The sequence below is a fragment of the Pan troglodytes genome, chromosome 7 (genome assembly GCF_028858775.2).
Source record: "Pan troglodytes isolate AG18354 chromosome 7, NHGRI_mPanTro3-v2.0_pri, whole genome shotgun sequence".
NCBI lineage: Eukaryota > Metazoa > Chordata > Mammalia > Primates > Hominidae > Pan > Pan troglodytes.
Window position 1 is genome coordinate 10,187,739 of NC_072405.2, and position 22,673 is coordinate 10,210,411.

General features: G+C 39.6%; 1 protein-coding gene across 3 annotated transcripts in view; it reads right to left on the reverse strand.

Moving 5' to 3' along the window:
- CSMD1 (CUB and Sushi multiple domains 1) overlaps nucleotides 1-22,673 on the reverse strand; it is a 2,064,385-nt gene that overhangs the window by 264,152 nt on the left and 1,777,560 nt on the right. For all 3 annotated transcript variants that reach the window (XM_054657204.2, XM_016960221.4, XM_054657205.2), the window contains 4 exons: nucleotides 19,277-19,464; nucleotides 14,485-14,679; nucleotides 5,259-5,375; nucleotides 1,244-1,357 (listed from right to left, as the gene is read on the reverse strand). In XM_054657204.2, coding sequence (XP_054513179.1) covers nucleotides 1,244-1,357; nucleotides 5,259-5,375; nucleotides 14,485-14,679; nucleotides 19,277-19,464 — 614 coding nt within the window. The remainder of the gene's footprint in view (nucleotides 1-1,243; nucleotides 1,358-5,258; nucleotides 5,376-14,484; nucleotides 14,680-19,276; nucleotides 19,465-22,673) is intronic.

The window sequence follows — 22,673 nt, forward strand, 5'->3', positions numbered from 1 at the left end:
GACCAGCCTGGTCAACATGGGGAAACCACGTCTCTACTAAAAAAACAAAAATTAGCCAGGCGTGGTGGTGCATGCCTAATCCCAGCCACTCAGGAGGCTGAGGCAGGAGAATCGCTTGAACCTGGGAGATGGAGGTTGCAGTAAGCCAAGATGGTGGCACTGCACTCTAGTCTGGGCAAGAGAGTGAGTGAGACTTTGTTTCAAAAAATAATAATAATAATAATAAAATAAAAATAAAAAATATATAAAAGTACATATAAAATGTGGAAGAGTCTGTCTCAAGCAGTCGTGGGAGGTGTGTGAATTGGCCTAAGCTTTTTAGAGGACAACGTGTTACTAACAATCAACATATTTAATGTGTATCCTCTGATGCATTCTTAGATACATCATTGAACCTTGGTAGAAAATAACAAAACATAGGTCTTAAGACTTTCAGTTAATAATAAAATAGAGAAAACCTGGAAATATAATCAAATCCTAACCTTAATTGGTCAAAGCTTGTGATGCATATCGTTTACTAGGCAAATTAGTAAAAAATTGATTTAGTAAATGATGAAAATATATCAGTACAAATAAGGGGTAGGTCATCAATTAAAAGTGGGGTTACATTGTGCTATATTAAACCGACTGAATACCATTCAGAACTCAGAGTAAGGGCATTGGGTGCATACCGTGTTTGTTAGAGACAGACTTCTATATGTGATTTTAAGGGTAAGAATGGGATAAAAATAAGTCGTGAAATAACATTCCATGTTTTATGGGGGCTCATGTGTGTTTGCGTGTATGTATGGATAAATGTATGCATGTATACATGTGAACACGTATACATGTGTGGCTATTAATGGGTCTCTCTATGTAGGACTTATAGGCTTAGAATGATTTAGACTGAAACGTTTATCATTTTTATCTCCAGAAGGAAGGTTAAGACACATGGGATACAAAATTAAACACGGATGATAGTCGATTATCCCACCCTCTTTTTCGGATCTTTGCACCTTTTACTGAGATAAATATTATATTTTCTGCAATCTTAGTAAGATGATAAAAGCAGGTGATTTTATGTGTGAGATAAACACACTTTTGAGATCTTACATCTAAAATAAGATTTTTCTAAGCACACACGCAAATTCAAAAATGATTACATTTCTCATTCATCAAAACAAAGCAAAAGAAACAGACAAGTTAAAAATTAATCTCCCTAGCTGTCTAAACTAAATTAATGGCAAAATTCTTTAAGACTTACCTGAGTGAGACCCCGAGAGCGAGCTGAGAAGTCTGGCCTGTGCATGGGTTCCATCAAATAATTCTGCCAAATCATTCAGGGCTGTCTGGAAATAGGCAAACTGACCAAAGACCACTAAAAAATAAGAGGTGGGATGTTGGCACAAGATGCTCTAAGAAAACAAAACGGAGATTTTTGATTTCATTGAATATCTATTAATTGCCCCAATGGATCATTATCCTAAGAATTTGGTAAAAAATAAATATTAACTTATTTTCTCTGCTTTCTAAGTTTTCAGTTGACAAAACTATTTTACTTTGCTTCTTGACTTTTGGCATTTAATAAAAGAAAAAAATACTGTTTTATTTCCAATTTGAACATTAAATGAGGAATGTTTTTGTTTTAATAAACACAACATTAAGAATATATGGGATGGATGTGGTGGCTCAGGCCTGTAATCCCAGTACTTTGGGAGGCTGAGGCAGGTGGATCACCTTCAGGTCAGGAGTTTGCGACCAGCCTGGCCAACATGGTGAAACCCTGTTTCTACTAAAACTACAAAAATTAGCAGGGCTTGGTGGTGGGTGCCTGTAATCCTAGGTACTCGGGAGGCTAAGGCAGGAGAATGGCTTGAACCTGGAAGGCGGAGGTTGCACTGAGCTGAGATTGTACCACTGCACTCCAGCCTGGGCAACAGAGTGAGACTCTGTCTCAAGAGAAAAAAAAGAATATCTGTGAAGACTTCCCTATATTTTCAAATATTTAGCAACATTGTATTCAATGAAAAATAAGCAAAAGATTAAACCCCATGATGATCTGATGAGGAATTTAAAATTCCTCACAAAAGATTATTATAATGCCAAATTCACATTAATACGTTGCCGTATTCATACACACTGACTTCTACACGTGATTCTGTGGCTTATAATAGGAATCCCTTGCTGTTTTCCACTCTACAATTTCATGTATCCTACAGGTTATGAAAGGTGTGTGAACACACCTCCTCCAAGTAAAACATAACTACATGCTTTGTGACTTCAAATTTAACTGATGCTGTGTATTCAGATTGATGATACAGAGGGCCTTTATATTTGCAGGAAAACCTGTGATTTGGTATATATTTACAAGCAATGAACAACTAATTCTTTTCTTATTTATTGTAAGATTTGCACTACAATCATTCTAAGCCATTATGAACAAGAAATGGAGGTGTGTGCACTAGTTGTGTGTGTCAGAATTCCAATGGAAAGAATTACTGTTGATATTTGTTAGTATGACGGAAGTAATCTAACTGTGTGTGTGCCCATGTGTGTATAGACACACATACATATATTTATGTAACCAACTCCATACACACATATCTAATATAACTTGTCTTTTAAGATTTTATAATTTCCCAGAGAAAAACACAAAGAAGGCATGTAGGCTAGGTGAATTTTCCCAATAGATGAAATGCTCTAAAAACTTTTTTCAGGAATTAGAGAGGGAGAGGACTTAATAATTTCTCTACAGATCTTGCTCATACCATCCTAACCCACCCACCACCTCCCCAAGTTCATTAGATTTTTATCATACTGGAGGCCCAAAACTTGGGTCACAAAAGTGAATCATCCACAGATAATTTCTACTCTTTTTCAAGAAATATTTAGCTAACATCCACCTCATACTAGAAACTAAGAAAAAAGGAGGGAAGGCGATAGTAACATGGTCTTAGGACTATCATGCTCTAACGTGTTTGGTAATTTCCAAGACAAACATGGATTTTGAGTACAAGATGTCAGGAGCCAGAATGCCCAGCTCATTCTGGACATGGCCCCAACGTCTTCCTTGAGGAACCTCCTTCACCTGGGTTCTAACCCGTCACTCACACTCAGCCCCAGTGAGCAAACTCAATTGCCAAGAGAGAAAAGCTGTTCAGTGCTATCTACGCTGCTGCCGGAAATCATGAGAATGTGATGAGAAGAAAGAACAAAGGGTTATGGGGCTTCAGCCGCGGGAAATGTCAATGCTTCATGGTGTGGGGATGGCACTATCAGCAAGAAGGATTAGTGGAAGAATGGAATATAAGAAATTATATCAGCAAATGGAATACAAAAAGCAAAATGGTGGCGGGGACAAATGCAGCAAATAGTCAACTTCAGCTAACACTCCGTGGATAAAAAACAGGGGGATTGGAATGCAAAGGCCTGTGGCAAGGATCTCAAAGGCCACCCTGAAAACAGTTTGCTCCATAAGTAAAAGGAGTGACTAAGGATGTTTATCATGACACTAACATGCTTAGATTTGTGTTTTAGAAAGAATTCTTGGCTATGCTTTTGGATGAGTATAGAGGAAACTGGGTTATCTGAAGACCTGTCTTATTAATAATATCGCTTCGCATTTTCAGCCTGTGTTGACAGACAGGGAGCAGCCTCTTCCTACCTGGTAAGGATCACATCACCCCGTAGTGTCTGGATTGCACATCTGCCTCACCCCTCACCATAAGCCTGCCAGGGACATGGACCAGATTCCTTTCACCTTTGCATCCCTGGACTTACAAATACTGTGAGATTAATTGTTTAGTTAATTAGTTTATTTCTCAGGAAAGTGTAAGGAATGGGGAAAGGAAGTAAAAGATGAGACAGAATGCATTTTCATTAAAGATTCGCGGTAACTACGTTATTTCACGCTGAAGCTTTCTGCCAGATAGGATGTGATCGTTTGTGTGATTAAACTTTTCAGATTGGGAAATTATAAGCGATATTTAGGACATGAGTATGACTTTTTTAGCTGAAAAATTTTAATTGTGTAATGATGACAATAATATTTTGTATTTAACTAAAATCATAGAATATGGCTGCTAAATTCCATTGTAATAAATATATTTTGTCATGTTTCCATGAACAGAAGACTTTTTTGTGATAATCAGGGGAATACTGCTGAGCATTTAGGTAAAAAAAAAAAAAAATTTCACTCAAATTCAGAATTAAGGCTAAAGTTAAATGAGGGACTTTAAAGAATTTGGTCCAACTTAAAAAGTTGGAATCCAGAACCCATTTTAAGTATTATTGTCCATTTATCACAACAAAGGGAACAGCAAGGCTTGGGGAGGGTGTGCATTACATTCGTAAGAGGCCCGGGAATCATCACACAATAGAAGTTTACAAAAACACTGGCTCCCACACACAAGTTTCTTACACATCAAATAACTTTCTTGTCACATGTTAAAAATGCTTTACCTCAAATACGTCTAACATTAGAATTTTTACCTGCTTTATATGCAGAGTGAGTGCTGTCTCAGACATAAATAAAAACCTTGACTATGTAGCGTTTTTAATTTTCCTATCGGAAAGAGGGAAATAGTCTTTAAGATGATGACAGCTACTATCTGGTTTACTCCAGAAAAGAATCTGATCCAAGATAAATTGTCCTGGTCAAGAGTGAGAGAGAGCATTGCATAAATGAAGTGCAGAGCGACCAGGGAAGGCCCTTCTGGAAATGAAGTCATTTTGGAAAATTAGCTGGAATTGGAAGCAATGTTTAGGAGGGAAACAGAAAGTCAGGGTTCAGCAGGTGAAACAGTCAGGACTCTGCCTGCTTCTCCATCCCTGAGCACTTACAGGTTGACTCCAGGATGCAGTGATTTCGATCATGATCTGGTTACTGAGTTCACTGAATGTACGTGCCGTTCATGCACAGACATGTACACAGAGTTCTGACCCACCCGCTGCTTTATGAGAAATCCTCCCTTGCTCATAAAAACAACCAGTTGAAAGAACCATGTTTGGGAAACCTAAGAAGAAAGCCAAATTAATTCTCTCTGATTATTTCGGATCATAATCCTAGAGGGGACTGTGAGCATTAATATCACATTGGTAAAAGGATTGTAATGGACGTTGTGTGCGATATGTTTGGAAAGCCTGCTACTTAAATGCAACTCATTTGCTTTTATATGAACTATTTCACTAAGCTCTAGAAAACTTGTTTATCAAGTGACAGAAAAATTAACACTGAAAGGAAATATGACAATGAATTAAAAATACAAGGACATCCTTACCGAATTCCTTTGGTACCGTGATGGAATAGAGGCATATTTGACCAGCTGTGTAATTATGGGGGTAGTTTGGTGATAAAACTACCCCTTCTGATCCCGTGTACTGGCCTCCGCAGGGAGCTGAAAATAAAAGCAACCGAGAATTAGGAGCTGTGCAATAATAGCGCACGTGACAGGTGAGCCAAAGCTGAAACACATCAAACACGTGAGCACGTTTATTGAAAACTTAACAAAATAATAAGTTAAAATCTTGTTTTGTATTGCTATCAAAGTCATAGAGAGACAAAGATTTACCAGGTAAGAAGTAATCCAACTTAGGAGAAAAACCTAATATTATTTTCAAGACCATGTCTCAGATGTATTAAAATAATAAGGGAAACATCTATAATAATAATAAAATAGGTTCTATAAAGACAAATGATTAAATTATTTTAGAAAGTCTCGCGGAGTTGTCTGTTCGAAGTCAATCCTCATATTAACTTAAGAGATACAAAGATTATTTCAGTTTTCTATCACTTTTATATTAACATGGGAATCAAAGGAAAAATGTTTTGTTTTTTTAGGGGATTTTCTTTGTTTTAACGTTTCATCTTATAGTTTCAGTAAAAGCAACATGCATAATTACTAATGCTTTTGGGGTCTCTTCCTATGAGTTCAATTTAAAACTAAAGGAATCCATCATTAGAAAGTTAGGTTTTATAAAATATAGAGAAGTGTGTGTGTCTGTGTGTGTGTGTGTATGTGTGTGGGGGGTATGTATGTGTGGGGGGGTATGTCTGTGTGTGTATGTGTGTGTGTGGGGTGTGTGTATATATGTGTGTGTGGTATGTCTGTGTGTGTGTGTGTGGGGTGTGTGTGTGTATATGTGTGTGTTGGGGGGTATGTCCGTGTGTGTGTATGTGTGTGGTGGAGTTATGTCTGTGTGTGTATGTGTGTGTGTGGGTGTATGTGTGTGTATGTGTGTGGGGGGGGTTATGTCTGTGTGTATGTGTGTGTGGGTGTATGTGTCTGTGGGGTATGTCTGCGTGTGTATGTGTGTGTGGGGTTATGTCTGTGTGTGTATGTGTGTGTGTATGTGCGTGGGGGGTATGTATGTGTGGGGGGGTATGTCTGTGTGTGTATGTGTGCGTGTAGGGTGTGTGTATATATGTGTGTGTGGTATGTCTGTATGTATGTGTGTGTGTGTGGGGGTGTGTGTGTGTATGTGTGTGTTGGCGGGTATCTCTGTGTGTGTGTATGTGTGTGGGGGGGTTATGTCTGTGTGTGTATGTGTGTGTGTGGGTGTATGTGTGTGTGGGGTATGTCTGCGTGTGTGTGTATGTGTGTGTGTGGGCTTATATCTGTGTGTGTGTGTGTGTGTGTATGTGTGGGGGCGTATGTCTGTGTGTGTATGTGTGTGTGGGGGGTTATATCTATGTATGTGTGTGTGTGGGTGTATGTGTGTGGGGGATATGTCTGTGTATGTGTGTATATGTGTGTGGGGGGGGTTATGTCAGTGTGAATGTGTGGGTATGTCTTAATTTTCCCCCAGTTATCTTATTTACTTTGGCTTCACTTTTGCTGAGAAAATGAAAAACACTGTACACAGATATTCAATGCACTTTTTAAAGCATCATGGAAGAGACCTCCAATTAAATCCCAGCCATGTGATATCCAGTCTTTAGATTGCCAGTACTCTATTTCATTATATTTCTACATGAGAAGGGGCCAAGTTAGCTCCCCTCATCTGTTTAACATAGAGCAATGACCAGCGTGGGAGCCACTCAGGACAGCCTGTTGCACCCTTACCATGCTGGCTGTGGCCTGACTGCACTTCCTATCTTGGATATACCGCCACTGATTTGAATTCAGAATTAGCTTCAGTATTTCAGAAAGGTTATATTTCTACAGCTCATTTCTTCTTGATATGGCCATTATCTTTTTCTTTTTCTTTTTCTTTTTCTTTTTTTTGAGATGGTGTCTTGCCCTGTCACCCAGGCTGGAGTACAATGGCATGATCTCAGCTCACTGCAACCTCCGCCACCCGGGTTCAAACGATTCTCTTGCCTCAGCCTCCCGAGTAGCTGCAATTACAGGCGCCCACCAACACACCTGGCTGATTTTTTTTTTTTCATCTTTAATAGATATGATGTTGGTCAGGCTGGTCTCGAACTCCTGACCTCATGATCCGCATGCCTCAGCTTCCCACAGTGCTGGGATTACAAACGTGAGCCACTGAGCCCGGCCACAATGGCAATTTTCAAGCCTCAAAGAATAAAGAAGTTAGAGATAACATGTTTAATTCTTTGAATGTTAATTAGCATTATGTTAAATATTAATTGATGGACAGAACATTTTCCATGATGAATTAAGCTCCTTAGAATATGGTAATGCTAAGGATAAGGCACCTTGTTAATGATTAGTCAAGAAATTTCCTGAATCCCTGCATTACAATCGCTTGAAAAACTTAAGTTGTATTCTAAAAGTCAAAGGAAAACAGCTCAGACATCTGACAGCTTTGATCTATTCATGATCAGCTAGCAGAGATTTTACTTAAATAAGCTCAGCCTTCATGCTAGTGTCTTAATTCAAAATCATGTTATCACTCTAAAACACTTCTCTAAAACACTTCTATTTAGTTTCTTACGATTTTAAATAGAAACATTTTATTTTCACTTTTAGATGGAGGATATTTCTATAAGCTCAACTTCAAAACTAAAGGTTTCCAATAGAATGCTGGCATCACTCACTCTACCAACGCAGATATATCCCTCAGATATTTCTCCCCACCTTAACCATGTGAAGACAACCAGGTTATGTCAGAACTATCTTTCCTTTTCCTCAAAAGCTTCGAGTTCAAGTTTTTAAAAAACTAAGCACAAATAAAGATTGAAAATATATTTTATTTGCACTCAGTCACATACAATTCAAACATATCAGTTTGCAAATGATCTTTTTCCATAAAAAAATTAGTTTTAAATTTTAGACAAGAAGTATAAATAAAAAGTGGAAACATGTCATCACTGGGCCAAAATTTTGATTCCCAAATTATTAACGATGGCAAAGTAATTCTTTTCAAGAACATCTTCTGATCACTCTGTCACCAGGCTGGAGTGCAGTGGTGTGATCTCAGCTCACTGCAACCTCTGCCCCCCAGGTTCAAGTGATTCTCCTGCCTCAACCTCCCGAGCAGCGGGGACTACAGGTGCACACCACCACACACAGCTAATTTTTGTATTTTTAGTAGAGATAGGGTTTCACCATGTTGGCCAGGATGGTCTGGATCTGTTGACCTCGTGATCCACCTACCTCGGCCTCCCAAGGTGCTGCTGGGATTACAGGCGTGAGCCACCACGCCCGGCCATATGTTTTGTGATTGTTAATACTGAATGTCATCTTGATTGGAGTGAAGGATAGAAAGTATTGATCCTGGGTATGTCTGTGAGGGTGTTGCCCAAGGAGATTAATATTTGAGTCAGTGGGCTGGGGAAGGCAGACCCACCCTTAATTTGGGTGGGCACCATCTAATAAACTGCCAGCATGGCTAGAATATAAGCAGGCAGAAAAATGTGAAATGAGAGACTGGCCTAGTCTCCCAGCCTACATCTTTCTCCTGTGCTGGATGCTTCTTGCCCCTGAACGTCGAACTCCAAGTTCTTCAGTTTAGGGACTCGGCATGGCTCTTCTTGTTCCTCAGCCTGCAGACAGCATATTGTGGGAATTTGTGATCATGTGAGTTAATGCTTAATATACTCCCCTTTATATATGTAACTATTCCATTAGTTCTGTCCTTCTAGAGAACTCTAATACATGTTTCAGAGTATAACTACAAAGAAACACTTTGTGCAAGGATAGAATAAAAGAGCATTGCCTTATGATAATAGAGGACATTTTTAAAAAGTCAAAGATGAAATTAAGGAAAACTGACTCAGAACTTTTGTCTTTTACTACCTTGATAAATGGTGCTTGTGCCTGTCCATTCTTCCTCAGATCAAAAAGCTAAGCATCAGAACTACAATGATATGTTTCATACATGAACAACATTTGTGTTAGAAAAATATGGATAGAATATTTATTTATTTATTTATTTATTTATTTATTTATTTATTTATTTTTGAGACAGAGTCTTGCTCTGTGGCCCAGGCTGGAGTGCAGTGGCATGATCTCAGCTCACTGCAAGTTCCATCTCCCGGGTTCATGCTGTTCTCCTGCCTCAGCCTCCCGAGTAGCTGGGACTACAGGCACCTGCCACCATGCCCGGCTGATTTTTTTGTAATTTTTTAGTGGAAACGGGGTTTCACCATGTTAGCCAGGATGTTATCGATCTCCTGACCTTATGATCCGCCTGCCTCGGCCTCCCAAAGTGCTGGGATTACAGGTGTGAGCCACTGTACTCGGCTATTTAATTCTTAATAATTGTTATGTCTGCATTACTGTGCTAATCTAAGAAACAGGCCTGGTGCTTCTCACCTTAGAAATTATTTTATTTTAATGCAACAACAGAAGAAAAATAAATAAATGTTTGTTATTTGGTAATTAACATATTAAACAGATTATTTCCTAAATGAATAAAGACATACAAAAGCATTCATTGCTAATGGTAACAAGAAGCTTGCTTATCCATTTGGCTAATTAGAATATATACATCTCGTACATAAAAGCAACCACATAGAACCAAATTGAGTAAACAAAACTAGCAAACAGAAGTCATTCTGACCCATGAAAGGGGCTCACCTTTGCTTCAATTTCAGTTACAATTCTACGAAAAACTTCTATAAGCAAAATTTCTAGGTAATAGACGAATAACCAGGAAAAACATTACACCAAGCATCTAAAACAAACTGCCCCAAAATGCACCAACTGCATCCCACGATGCAGGAACTATCAAAAGATTTACAGTGGAGCAAAAGGCCCCGAGGTTAACTGTTGATCTCAATAAATCACAGGTGCTGGTTCATGCACAAAATGTGCTGCTCTCCATGAGAGATCCAAGATGCACTACAGGAGATACCATCTCTGCTTTCCAGATTTAGAATAGAAAGCTTTATTTGCATGTAAATGGAATCCTCCATTTGGGGAAATCAGTGTTTCATGCGCTGTGCTCTTTGATGACTGGTAAAATAAATTGTGCCTCACTCCACAGATCTTCAGACATGGAAACTGAAACAATCTCTAATTAAAAATTTGGTTTTATATATATGACCTATATGTATGTAGGAATATACATATATAGGAATATGTATATATTATATATCCTATATATAGGAATATATGTGAATATATATACATATATAGGTATGTATGTATGTATAATTCCTATATATGTGTGTATAAATTAATATATAGGTGTGTGTATAAATACATAGACAGGAATATATATAAAGTGTATATACACTTTATATATAATTATACATATATATACGCACCTATATATGTATATACACTTTACATACATAAAATGTATACATATATACTTTTTCTTTAGCCACAGAAAAGGTATTTTTCCTATGACTAATGCTTTAGCCATGCTTTTTCTATGGCTAAAGTTTTATCACTCCCCACAAATTCAACTGTAATTGAATTTAATATAAATTAAATGCCTTTTGTATTATTAGTTAACAAAAGTACAGAATTCATGAACTTTCCTCAATTTTGCTACCTACTTTTATCTCCCTCACACTAGACTGTATATAATTGCTAAAGATATCTGAAGTGGGGGAAAAAATACACCAGGGGATGCAAAAATCATTTTCTGGGATATAAGAAAGAAAATTATAACTTTTACCCAAAATTACATCTTTTGTTTTCTTGAGATAAGGTCTTTCCCTGTTGCCCAGGCTGGAGTGCAGTGATCCAGTCACGGCTCACTGCAGCCTCAACCTTCAGAGCTCAAGTGATACTCCCACTACAGCCTCCCGCGTAGCTGGGACCCCAGGTGTGCACCACCCCACCCAGCTAATTTTAATTTTTTTTGTAGAGATGGGGTCTTGCTATGTTGTCCAGACTACTCTTGAATTCCGGTCCTCAAGCGATCCTCCTGCCTTAGTCTCTCAAAGTGCTGAGATTACAGGCATGAGCAGCTTTGTCTGGTCTCAAATTCCATCTCTGCAAATGTCTGTGTTCATGTAGTAATTGTGTGGTCTATAACAGCTGCTGAGATGGTCCGTACCTGTACTGCGTGGCAGAGATCGAGGTTGCATGCTCAATAGTTATATTGATTGCATGTCAGATCAAAAGGGTTTGTGGTCATTGCCCTTTGTTACATCAAAATGGTTTTGGAAACCAGTTACATACAGAATTAAGATTTACTAGTTTTGGGGAGCCTTATGCCTGTGGAATTTATCCTCCTAACACTTGTGACCTAGAGACTGTCATCGCTCTCAGCCCTGCGAGTCTTGTCTGGAGTGACACAGACGGGAGGAGGTGAGGCGAGATCTGGTCACTCTGCAGGGCGCACCTTTCAGTGCTGCCGTTGGCTCACAAGCCCGGCCCTGCCCGCACTGGCCATGCCTCGTCCAGAAGGGAGGATCCTCAAGACCTTGGACAGCAGCTCACAGGCAGCTCCTGGCCAACCTCAAGAGCACAGGGCAAGCACCCAGAACCACTGGCATGCACTGCCCAGGCCGCTCAGGATATGAGGGGCACCCAGGCTGGTGGCAAGACAGGAGGGGGTGGAGGTGTGGCCCACCCTGGGCCAGGACAGGGAAGGGTGGGTGCTGGGCAGAGACTTCCAGCTCCCTCGTGCCCACCTCACCAAGTGACACCCACTTCTTAGTTTGGCTCCGTCCTGTTTTGGGGGCTGTGCAGGCACCAGGGAGACCTTGGTCCTGACCTGTAATGCTAGATCAAAGGCTCTCTTTACCTCAAAGCCACTCTGGCTCACTGCCTCCCTCACCCATGAGCACGCTGAGTTCTCTTTGAAGCTCCCATATGCTTCTTATTTTAGTTTTTAATAAACTTAAAAAAGAAACACTCTATAACTTCCCATTCACAAAAGTCTCCCAAAGCAAGTAACACAATGACTACACTATCAGAATTTTTAATTAAACATGACTAGAAAGGACTGATGCATAACCTGGCCTATGATCACGATTTTAAAACACAAAAAATAACGTTCTCCCTCTGTCGATCTGTTGCCCAGGCTATAGTGCAGTGGCGCAATCTCGGCTCACTGAAACCTTCACCTACCGGGCTCCAGTGATCCTCCTACCTCATCCTCCCAAGCAGGTGGGACTACAGGCAAGAGCCACCACACCCAGCTAAGTTTTGTATTGTGTTTTTGGTAGAGATGGGGTTTTGTCATGTTGCTCAGGCTGGTCTCAAACTCCTGAGCTCAAGGGATCCACTAGCCTTGGCCTCCCATAGTGTTGGGATTACAGGGGTGAGCCACTACACCTGGCCTAAGTTCTTACTCTGTGCCAGTCTCTACTGCTGGGTCCAGACAGCTACGCTTCTTTAACTTAAAAGGTTTCAGGATCATAAGAGAATGGACTTAGAAACATAGAAATAGCAGAACACGCCAGGGAAGTAGGTTTTGTTTTATTTTGTTTTGCTTGTTTGATTTTAGTTTCTTATATACTTTTTTTTTTTTTGAGACAGAGTTTCACTCTTGTTGCCCAAGCTGGATTGCAATGGCACAATCTCAGCTTCCACAACCTCTGCCTCCGGGGTTCAAGCGATTCTCCTGCCTCAGCCTCCCAAGTAGCTGGGATTACAGGTGTGCACCAACACGCCCAGCTAATTTTTTGTAGTTTTAGTAGAAAGGGGGTTTCTCCATGGTAGCCAGGATGGGCTCGAACTCCTGACCTCAGGTGATCCACCCACGTCAGCCTCCCAAATTGCTGGGATTACAGGTGTGAGCCACCGCGCCCAGCCTCTTATACAGTAATATTTAAAATGTTTATTTGACCTGAAGTTGCCAGTAGCATTGTTAGGCTGTCTTAAGAAAAATACATTTGTTTCATAATTTATCAAACGAAACTGGTCTTTGAGCTCATCTTAAAATAACCCTAGAAATGAATGTCTCTGCAACAAGCCATGAAGTTCTACCTCATTCTTCTTCTTTTTTAAATATATACCATGAAAATGTAAAGGTACAAGTCATGGGTCCACAGCCTGAGGAGTGTTTGCCTGTGGAGACCTCCATGAAACCACCACCTAGGTGAAGATATGCACCGTGGCCAGCAGCCAGGAAGTCTACCCTCCCACTCTTCCCAGTTTACACCCACAGGGCAGCTGCTGTCTGACTTCATCACTGTAGGTTAGTTTTGTCTGTCCTTGAAAGCTGATTCAACGATTTTACTAATTTAATTCCTAAGGAATTACAAACTATTGCTGTTTTGGGGGGAAATGACATATCCATTCAAATATATACATATTAGTTTTTTCTCTCTCTCTCTCTATATATATACAGATAAATAGGTGTAAATATATATGTGTGTATGTATGTATATATATATAAATATATGTATATTAAAAATATATATGTATATATGTAAAAATATATGTGTGTGTATGTATATATATGCGTGTGTGTGTATGTATATATATATGAGACTCCATCTCATATATATATGTGTGTGTTTGTGTATGTGTGTGTGTGTATATACATACACATATATATATATGAGATGGAGTCTTGCTCTGTCACCCAGGCTGGAGTGCAGTGGCACAATCTCAGCTCACTGCCCAGGTTCAAGCGATTTTCCTGCCTCAGCCTACTGAGTAGCTGGGATCACAGGCACGCACCACCACACCCAGTTAATTTTTGTATTTTTAGTGGAGACAGGGTTTCACCGTGTTGGTCAGGCTGGTCTCGAACTCCTGACCTCGCGATCCACTCGCCTCAGCCTCTTGAAGTGCTGGGATTACAGGCATGAGCTACCACGCCCGGCTAGAAGTAAGTATTTTATATATGGAGAGAGAGAGAGAGAGAGAAGTAACTAGAGAAGGCTATTTAGCACCTCTTATAAAGACCAGGTCTAGAACACACAAAAACAGAAGTGAAAAATGTAAAACTGTATGAGTGAAGGAAAAATATTGCTCCTCCCAGAAACCTATGAGAATGGCTAACACACTAGCTGCATTAAATGATCCATAAATGCCTGATATTCATTCCACACTAGCTCTCTAAGCAATCCTCACCACTGATGAGAGGAATACGTGTTGAAATGTGAAACCATTTCTTCAATGAGATGCTGCATTTTAAAGGAAAGTTGTATTTCTAGAAAATACCCAAGCGTGCACTCACCATTGCAGGAGGGCAGCACTTGGTCCCAGGAGGGTTTCCCATCGGCCCCAATCACACAGGTGATGGATGAGGGGTCAAGAATCTTGTAGCCAGAGTCACACTGGTAGGTGATGGTGGAGCCAAGCTTGAAGTCTGTTCCAATTCTTGTCCCATTCATTATATTTCCTGGGTCAAAACAAGCTTCCCGTGGTTTCTCTGTGGAAGAAATGAATGTAAACTGCATGAGAGCAGGGATTTTATTCTTGTTTGTGTTTTTGTTTGTTGGGTTGGTTCTTTAATTGTGTTATTTAGGGCCTAGAACAATGTCCTAAATAAGTAAGAAATGCTCAAAGAATATTTATTGATTGGCTATTGACCAAGTGAAACTATTAATTAAAATAAGAAAATTCCTTTTTAATAAAATTATATTTCCATTTTAAAAACCACATTTTGCTACAGAATTGATATAAAATTACCTTCATCTACATAAAAAATACAGTACTACGTTTTTATATATTTATCCATTTTTGGCTATAGATTTTAGGACTGAATCAAAGAAAAATTGACTCTGGAAAAATTGAGGTTCATTTTCTAACTTTTGTACATCAAACATATTAACATAAAATCATTCCACACCTTTCAGAAAAGACTGGAGAATTTGGCTTCTCAAAATGAAACAGTTTAATTCCTGAAAGTTAAGAGCACTTTCTTATACGAATAACAATAGACAGACTTAGAAGATGAAGATGGATGCTTGTTCTCATTCTTTTACTACCGTATTTCTGTTGTTAGTCTTAATAGAGTAAACGTCAAACTTAGAAGAAAAAAAATACATTGACTGATACATGATGGTCAAACATTGTGCGCTGGATGTACTAACAGCCAATAGTTCTACCTTAGTTAAAATAATTGCTGAAATTTATTGAGGGCTCATTATTTACCAGACACGGAACTAGGTGCATTTCTTGTTTAATTCTAATCTCCAGGACACCTCTGCCAGGAAAGGATGATAAGAATGTAAAACTCAAGGAAAGTTAAGTCACTTCCACAAAGACCCCCTGCAGAGACCTGCCCACTTCTGGGGCCCCTCAATTAGGCATTCACTTCTGGCTGCATTAAGTATTTCTTCTTCCCAAGTAAAAATACAAAATCTTTTTTCTTCAGTCATGTTCTGCAGTCAATTTCAGTTATCTTCTGGTAGCCTTAATATTTTTAATTTTCTGTTTCAATAGACCATCTAAAATATCTCTAAATGAAAAAGTGTATAACCCTGCAGTCTACCACCCTGCTAGAAATAGATAAATATAATGGGAGAGGAAAAAGCAAAAACAAAAATGCTAAACTTTGGGAAGCCCTGGAGGAAGAAAAAGAGACCTGATTAACTGTATTTATTCAATATTTTCAATTATATTTTTAATAATCCATGTATCATCATCAACCAAACAGAGATGTCTTTGGTGATCATTGACTTGATCATCGTATACATTGTATAAATAATCTATTATAATAATGTATTATATTTAATAAACTATATTTCCTATATAATTTACATACTTTGATTAAATCTATATTAATATATATTATATATGTTTGTTCATTTAAGAATTTGAGATTAAATGATACATGTATATTTTATATATATTTCTTGTTTTGTGCCTTCAAACCAGTGCTCTCTAATTGCTTTGTTGAAAACCTGTTTGGATATTTAAAATGGTAGCTGACATGTTGATAATTCTTTGTAACTGCATTAAATCCCATATAGAACATAGAACATTATTTTAAGCAAATACAGATCAAATAAGTAAACCTGTAGGTACTATGAAAGTTGCTCAATTTTTCTGATATTCTATTTAATCATTCAACATAATGTACTGAGCATCTAGTGAACAGAAGCATGGACTTGTTCATAATATCTTCCCCTATTGAAAATAAAAAATTTCCCAGTACACATCTATTAATATATGCCTGTTGCCCTTGTGTCCTTTTTGATCATTCTTTTGTTATAAATCTCTTTTAGTCTAGTTTCCTGTTTGATTAAATATCACCTACACAACTTTCTTCTTTATGCCACTAATTTTGATTTCTGATGGCAGGACTTTTTCCCAATGGACTGCATCTAATCTTTTAGTTCCATTACTGAGTTGTCACTTCAGGATGTTCAGTGATAAATCACTGGCACATTTTTTGCTTACAATTGGCCAGGCTTTCTAACTAGATGACTTCATAACAGGGTGTATTTTGTGTCATCCGTGTCCGTTCCACTTACGCATACCTTTGAGCTTTCCTGCATCAGAGGCCAGGTGGATTGCCCCAGCCAGGATTTGTGAATTGTTGCACAGCACGACTGCCTGGTGCTCCTTCTATTTCCCATCATGCCTAAGAACTGGATCTGTCACCTGCTTTGCTATCCACACCAGCACTTGCTCTGGGCTGCATGCAATGCAATGACATCACTGCACCAGGCTTAGATGCAATCACTGCCCTAGGCTGGATGCAATGGCATCACTGCTTGAGGCTGGATGCAATGGCATCATTTCTCCAGGCTAGATGCAATGACATCACTGCCCTAGGCTGCATGCAATGACATCACTGCTCCAGGCTGGATACAATAGCTTCACTGCCCTAGGCTAGATGCAATGGCATCACTGCTCCAGGCTGGAAGTAATGACATCATTTTTCCAGGCTAGATGCAATGACATCACTGTCGTAGGCTGCAGGCAATGGCATCACTGCTCCAGGCTGCATGCAATGGCATCATTCCTATTCTCTTTCCTGTGATTTTTATTTTTCACAGTCTCCACTGGAGAACTTTTAAAACCTCAGGAACTACAGCCTCCAGTTGGATGGCCATACCGGTTACCCAAACAAAAATTAAGGAAGTTCTTTCTTCATGCAACTTGTAAGGCCCTTCATACTTCATTCATTCGTTGGCCCGTTTATTCATGTGCCTTAGGATGCTGGGGAGAACAGGAGTTGTCGGAGTGGGCAATGATCAGTGTACACTCTCACAATTATATGAGGAATTGTTTTGTTTGTTTACTTGCCTGCATGATTTTTTGGGGGGCATGGGGGGCTATCATAGAATAAGTACTGTCACGGTAAAATGCATTTTAGTGAATTCTTGTTAAGAAACTAAATTATGATGTGGCAAAGCCTCAAAAGTACTGTTTTCAACTATTCCTAAATGTGACGGATCCCATCTCAAAGGCATAGATACTCTGATTGCTAAATTGTATAATTTTTAAAATTGTACATTTTAGTAAATACCCCTAAGTTTGCAGATTTTGATGTTTGGGAGCAAAGAGACCAATTTTCTACTTAAAACTACATAAACAGTTCTGGCAATGAGGTAAGGGACATAAAATATGTTCTTTTTAAAAAGATTTTTCATACAAATTAAACTCAAAAGTGTAAATAATTATAAATATTTTCATTTTTTAAAGAAAACCCTCATAACTGTGAATTGATATTTTGTTAAGTCCTCTTCCCTAATTCTTTGTAATACACCTTGTATTTTATTTTGTTCACATGAAAAATAAACTTGAAAAAACATATATTTATTCTGATGGACCCAATAGCAAAATGTTGAGTTAAAGGTGGTTTTTTAGGTCAGTCTGTTTTCCTTGGATGTTAATGGTAGGGAATGGTTTATAGCAAATCAAGGGTGTATTACTGATCTGAGGATCAAAGAAAAGAGCTCTGAGCAGCGTCAGAAATCTTGCCAAACCAGCCACGGCTGACTGAGGCAGGGAAGGGTACAGACATGTTGACATGGAAAATGTTGAGATAAAATGAAGTTTTTGGCTGGGCGCGGTGGCTCACTCCTGTAATCCCAGCACTTTGGGAGGCCGAGGAGGGTGGATCATGATGTCAGGAGATCAAGACCATCCTGGCTAACATGGTGAAACCCCGTCTCTACTAAAAATACAAAAAATTAGCCGGGCATGGTGGCAGGCGCCTGTAGTCCCAGCTACTTGGGAGGCTGAGGCAGGAGAATCGCTTGAACCCGGGAGGCGGAGGTTGCAGTGAGCTGAGATCGCGCCACTGCACTCTGGCCTGGGTGAGAGAGCAAGACTCCGTCTCAAAAAAAAAAAAAAAAAAAAGAAAGAAATTATTTTTGGCTAGGCAAGGTGGCTCACACCTGTAATCCCAGCACTTTGGGAGGTCATGCCTATAATCCCAGCACTTTGGGAGGCCGAGGCAGGTGGATCACCTGAGGTCAGGAGATCGAGACCAGCCTGAACAATATGATGAAACCCTGTCTCTACTAAAAACACAAAAATTAGCCGGGTATGGTGGCATGTTCCTGTAATCCCAGCTACTCCGGAGGCTGAGACAGGAGAATTGCTTGAACCTGGGAGGCAGAGGTTGCAGTGAGCTGACATCGTGCCATTGCCCTCCAGCCTGGGCAACCAGAGCAAAACTCCGTCTCAAGAAAAAAAAAAAAAAGAAGTTATTTTCATGCACTTACATTTAATCATCTTGAAGAAACAAATTATAAGGTGTTAAAACCCATCTTAAAATAATTACTAAATGTCATCGAATTCTTTATTTTACAAACCACAAGTGATTTTTATATAGCCATGAACTGGGACAGTTTTTTCCCCTCTCTTTCTTCCTCCAGTTAAAGTAGAAATGCACCTCAGGAATATCTTCACTGGAGAGGGAGGAGACATGTATCTTCCCAGAAAGAGGAGACACATGTCAGCATTTATGTATTAAACAGATAAGCAAGATGTTACAAAGCAATGCTTACAATAAAAACAGTCCTCATACAAATTAATTCCCACCCAAATTCAGGCAATCGCAATACCTTTAAATTCAATGGCGAACCCTGAAAGGCCCACGGAGGCATCACTCCGAAATGCCAGAAACAGGCTGTTTCCGCTACTCTCTATTCTTTCTGGGGCCTGAGAGCCCTGGTAACTCCCAATGAGGGGGCTGTTGGAATCTTCCCCTTCATAGATGTGTAGGAAGTCATAGCTGGGCTCCATGTTGAAACTAAAGAAAAGAATAGTAATTATGTCATACGGCTAATAGACATTTACCTTATCTCCCAGAATGGTAAGCCTTTGAGCGCACAAAGTGATTTTATTTGCTTTTGTATAATAATTTTTCAGTTAGGGCAATCAAAAAGTTAAATGTAATATTAATCAAAATATTAATAAAATAGCAATAGAATAAAATATATCAATTGTGACAAATAGTATTTGCCTAATTACCATTATGTTCAATACAATATTATTTTGACCACAGCCAAAAGGAAATAAGTCATAATAGCAGAGGTATGCTATCCTTTCCGTGTACTCATTAATTTGCTAAATGAGATGTAATTTAAAAGAACTGAGCTCAAAAGAGATAAATTTCCACTGACCTTTTATCTTTATCTGAATATTTTTAGTTTTGAAAATATTAGAATTTTGAAAATATTGGAATTTGAAAATACTGGAATACTCAGTGGAATTACTGACTATTCTTACTTTTATTTTTACTTAAAAAATGCAGTTGTCCCAGCCTGGGTAACATAATGAGATACTGTCTGTATAAAAATACAAAAATCAGTAGAGTGTGGTGGTGCACACTTGTAGTCCTAGCTACTCAGGAAGCTAAGGCTGGAGGATCACTTGAGGCCAGGAGTTTGAGGCTGCAATGATCTGCGACACACCACTGCACCCATGCACTCCAGCCTAAGAGACTGAACAAGACCCTGTCAAAAAAAAAAAAAAAAAAAAGGCCTCCACTTGCTTGGATAAATCAGCCAATATTAATGCTCCAGAGTGTGACCTTTCTCACATAATGTTTCACCATCACTGAATATCCCAGTTTTTTTCTCTCTCCCTTTCTTTTTCTCTTACTTTCTCCATTTTTCTCTTTCTCTCTGCTCTAATATTAACATACAGTCAGTCCCCAAAGAGTGTAACAATTTAAATCCAAAGGTGTCAAGGGCTGGGCTGTGTTTGCCATTGGTGATGTGCAGGCTGATAGAGTCTCTGAGCTTTAAAACTACGCATACTGTAAGAGAAAGGCTGAGCTTGGTTAAGATGTCTAAGATCTTGATATGACCAGAATAAATTGATAAAGTAGAAGTATTAAAACCATCCATTGCAGCCAAGCACAGTGGCCCTAGCCTGTAATCCCAGCACTTTGGGAGGCTGAGGCAGGCAGATCACGAGGTCAGGAGTTCGAGACCAGCCTGGCCAATATGGTGAAACCCTGTCTCTACTAAAAATACAAAAATTAGCTGAGCATGGTGTCGTGCACCTGTAGTCTCAGCTGCTCGGGAGGCTGAGGCAGAAGAATCGCTTGAACCCCGGAGGTGGAGGTTGTAGTGAGTCGAGACCACGCCACTGCACTCCAGCCTGGGTGACAGACAGAGCAAGACTCGTCTCAAAAACCAATCAACCAACCAACCAACCAACCAACCAACCAACTAACCAACCAACCAACCAACTAACCCATCCATTGCAGCTGCCCCTTCTCTCTTCTTCTCTATAGCAGGTTTTTCATATGTGTCTTTAAAAAGCACTCAATTTACAAAGCTCCTACTCCCTTTCCTTTCCATCTGCAGAAATTTGGGACAACTGAGAAAGAGAAGGTCAGGGTTTTTGCTTGTTGGTTTGTTTGTTTGTTTGTTTTGTAATCACTAAAATGTTCTAGGTGGCTCCACTTGATCTGGAGATTCGGATGATAAAATAGCAACAGAAGTTCCCTCCTGGAAGGGTCCACTGCACCATGAAGGGGAACAGAGAACGTGGGACCGCCAGCATCTGTGCAACGCCCAGCCCGCATTACGCCATCCTGTTTCGGGTCAAGGATACCCTCACTCCATATCCTGAATATACTTATTAAAGGAAATTTAGGAAGATATCTTAGTCTGTTTATTTGACAAGTTCACTGACGTCAGGAATGAAGAAGGAATAAAAGGTTGGAGTTACTAGGTATAGGGGCTAGCAGGAATGGTGTGGGTTACATAGAATTTTATTGGAATAATAATTGTATTTAGAGTGTTTTCAAGGATGTTATTAAAATCCGGTCATGTCATATCCCCAATATTTGGCTTAGTTAATTATCATTACTGGTAATTTATGCAATACTGCAAATACTGCCAGACACAGGAAAACAAACAAACAAACAAACACTATATATCCCATCTGCTCTCTTTTTTTTTTTTGCCTGTATCAAAATTCATGCGTAGAAGTCGGGAGTGAAATTTATAATTAATTTTGGTTCCTTTGGAGAACTCCTTATTTCTACCTCTGCCAGCTGCACGTATCTCTAAGCTCTAACAGCATGCCAAAGCCTGACTCAGTGTTTGAACCAAATTCAATTTGAGCCCCAGTGTGTGAGCCCCACAGTCCACAGGGACGTGTAATGGAACATCCTCTCTCATCCACAGCCCTGAACAAGCCTGGGAGCCCATATGTCCTTCAGGTCATATGATTCTTTGCCTTTATCATTAGTAATGCCAGACTCCCACCCTCCCATAAAAAACACACCTGAATTTGCCATCATCCTGACACTGCCTCTTGGCCAGCCCTCATCAGCACCAGCCTTCTGTTTGGGAAGCTGGACATCCTCGTCCCCAAACAGGATTCTGGTCTCTCCCTCCTCACTACTTCTCAGGAAGATGTCTGCATGAGCACATGCAAACTCCAGATCAGAGAAGTCGCCGGTTTTCACTGATTTCTGAAGTTTCTGAGACATTGGGTCGGCTAATGAGTCACAATCTATGGGTTGGAAGAGGCTTAGAGATTATCTGTTTCAAACTTCCAGAGGGGTGTATAAAACGCAGTGAAAAAATCCTTGCACAAAACTGCCTTAAATATGCATATCATCAAGTGAGTTGCACTTTATGGGATGGAGGAAACTCCTACTAACAAGTTTTTGTGTTCAATTTCATTTTTTTTTTTTTTAAAGCCAAGGTCTTGCTCTGTTGCTCAGCTCAGACTAGACACTCATAGCTCATTGCAGCCTCCACCTCCTGGGCTCCAACAGTCCTCCTGCCTCAGCCTCTCGAGTAGCTAGAACCAGAGGAATACACAAGCACACCAAGCCAATTTTTAAAATTTTTTGTAGTGATGGAGTCTTGCTGTGTTGCCCAGGCTGGTTTCAAACTTCTGAACTCAAGTGCTCCCCATCTTGGCCTCCTGAAGTGCTGGGATTACAGTCATGAACCACCATGCCTGGCTTCAATTGTTAACCCATTTATA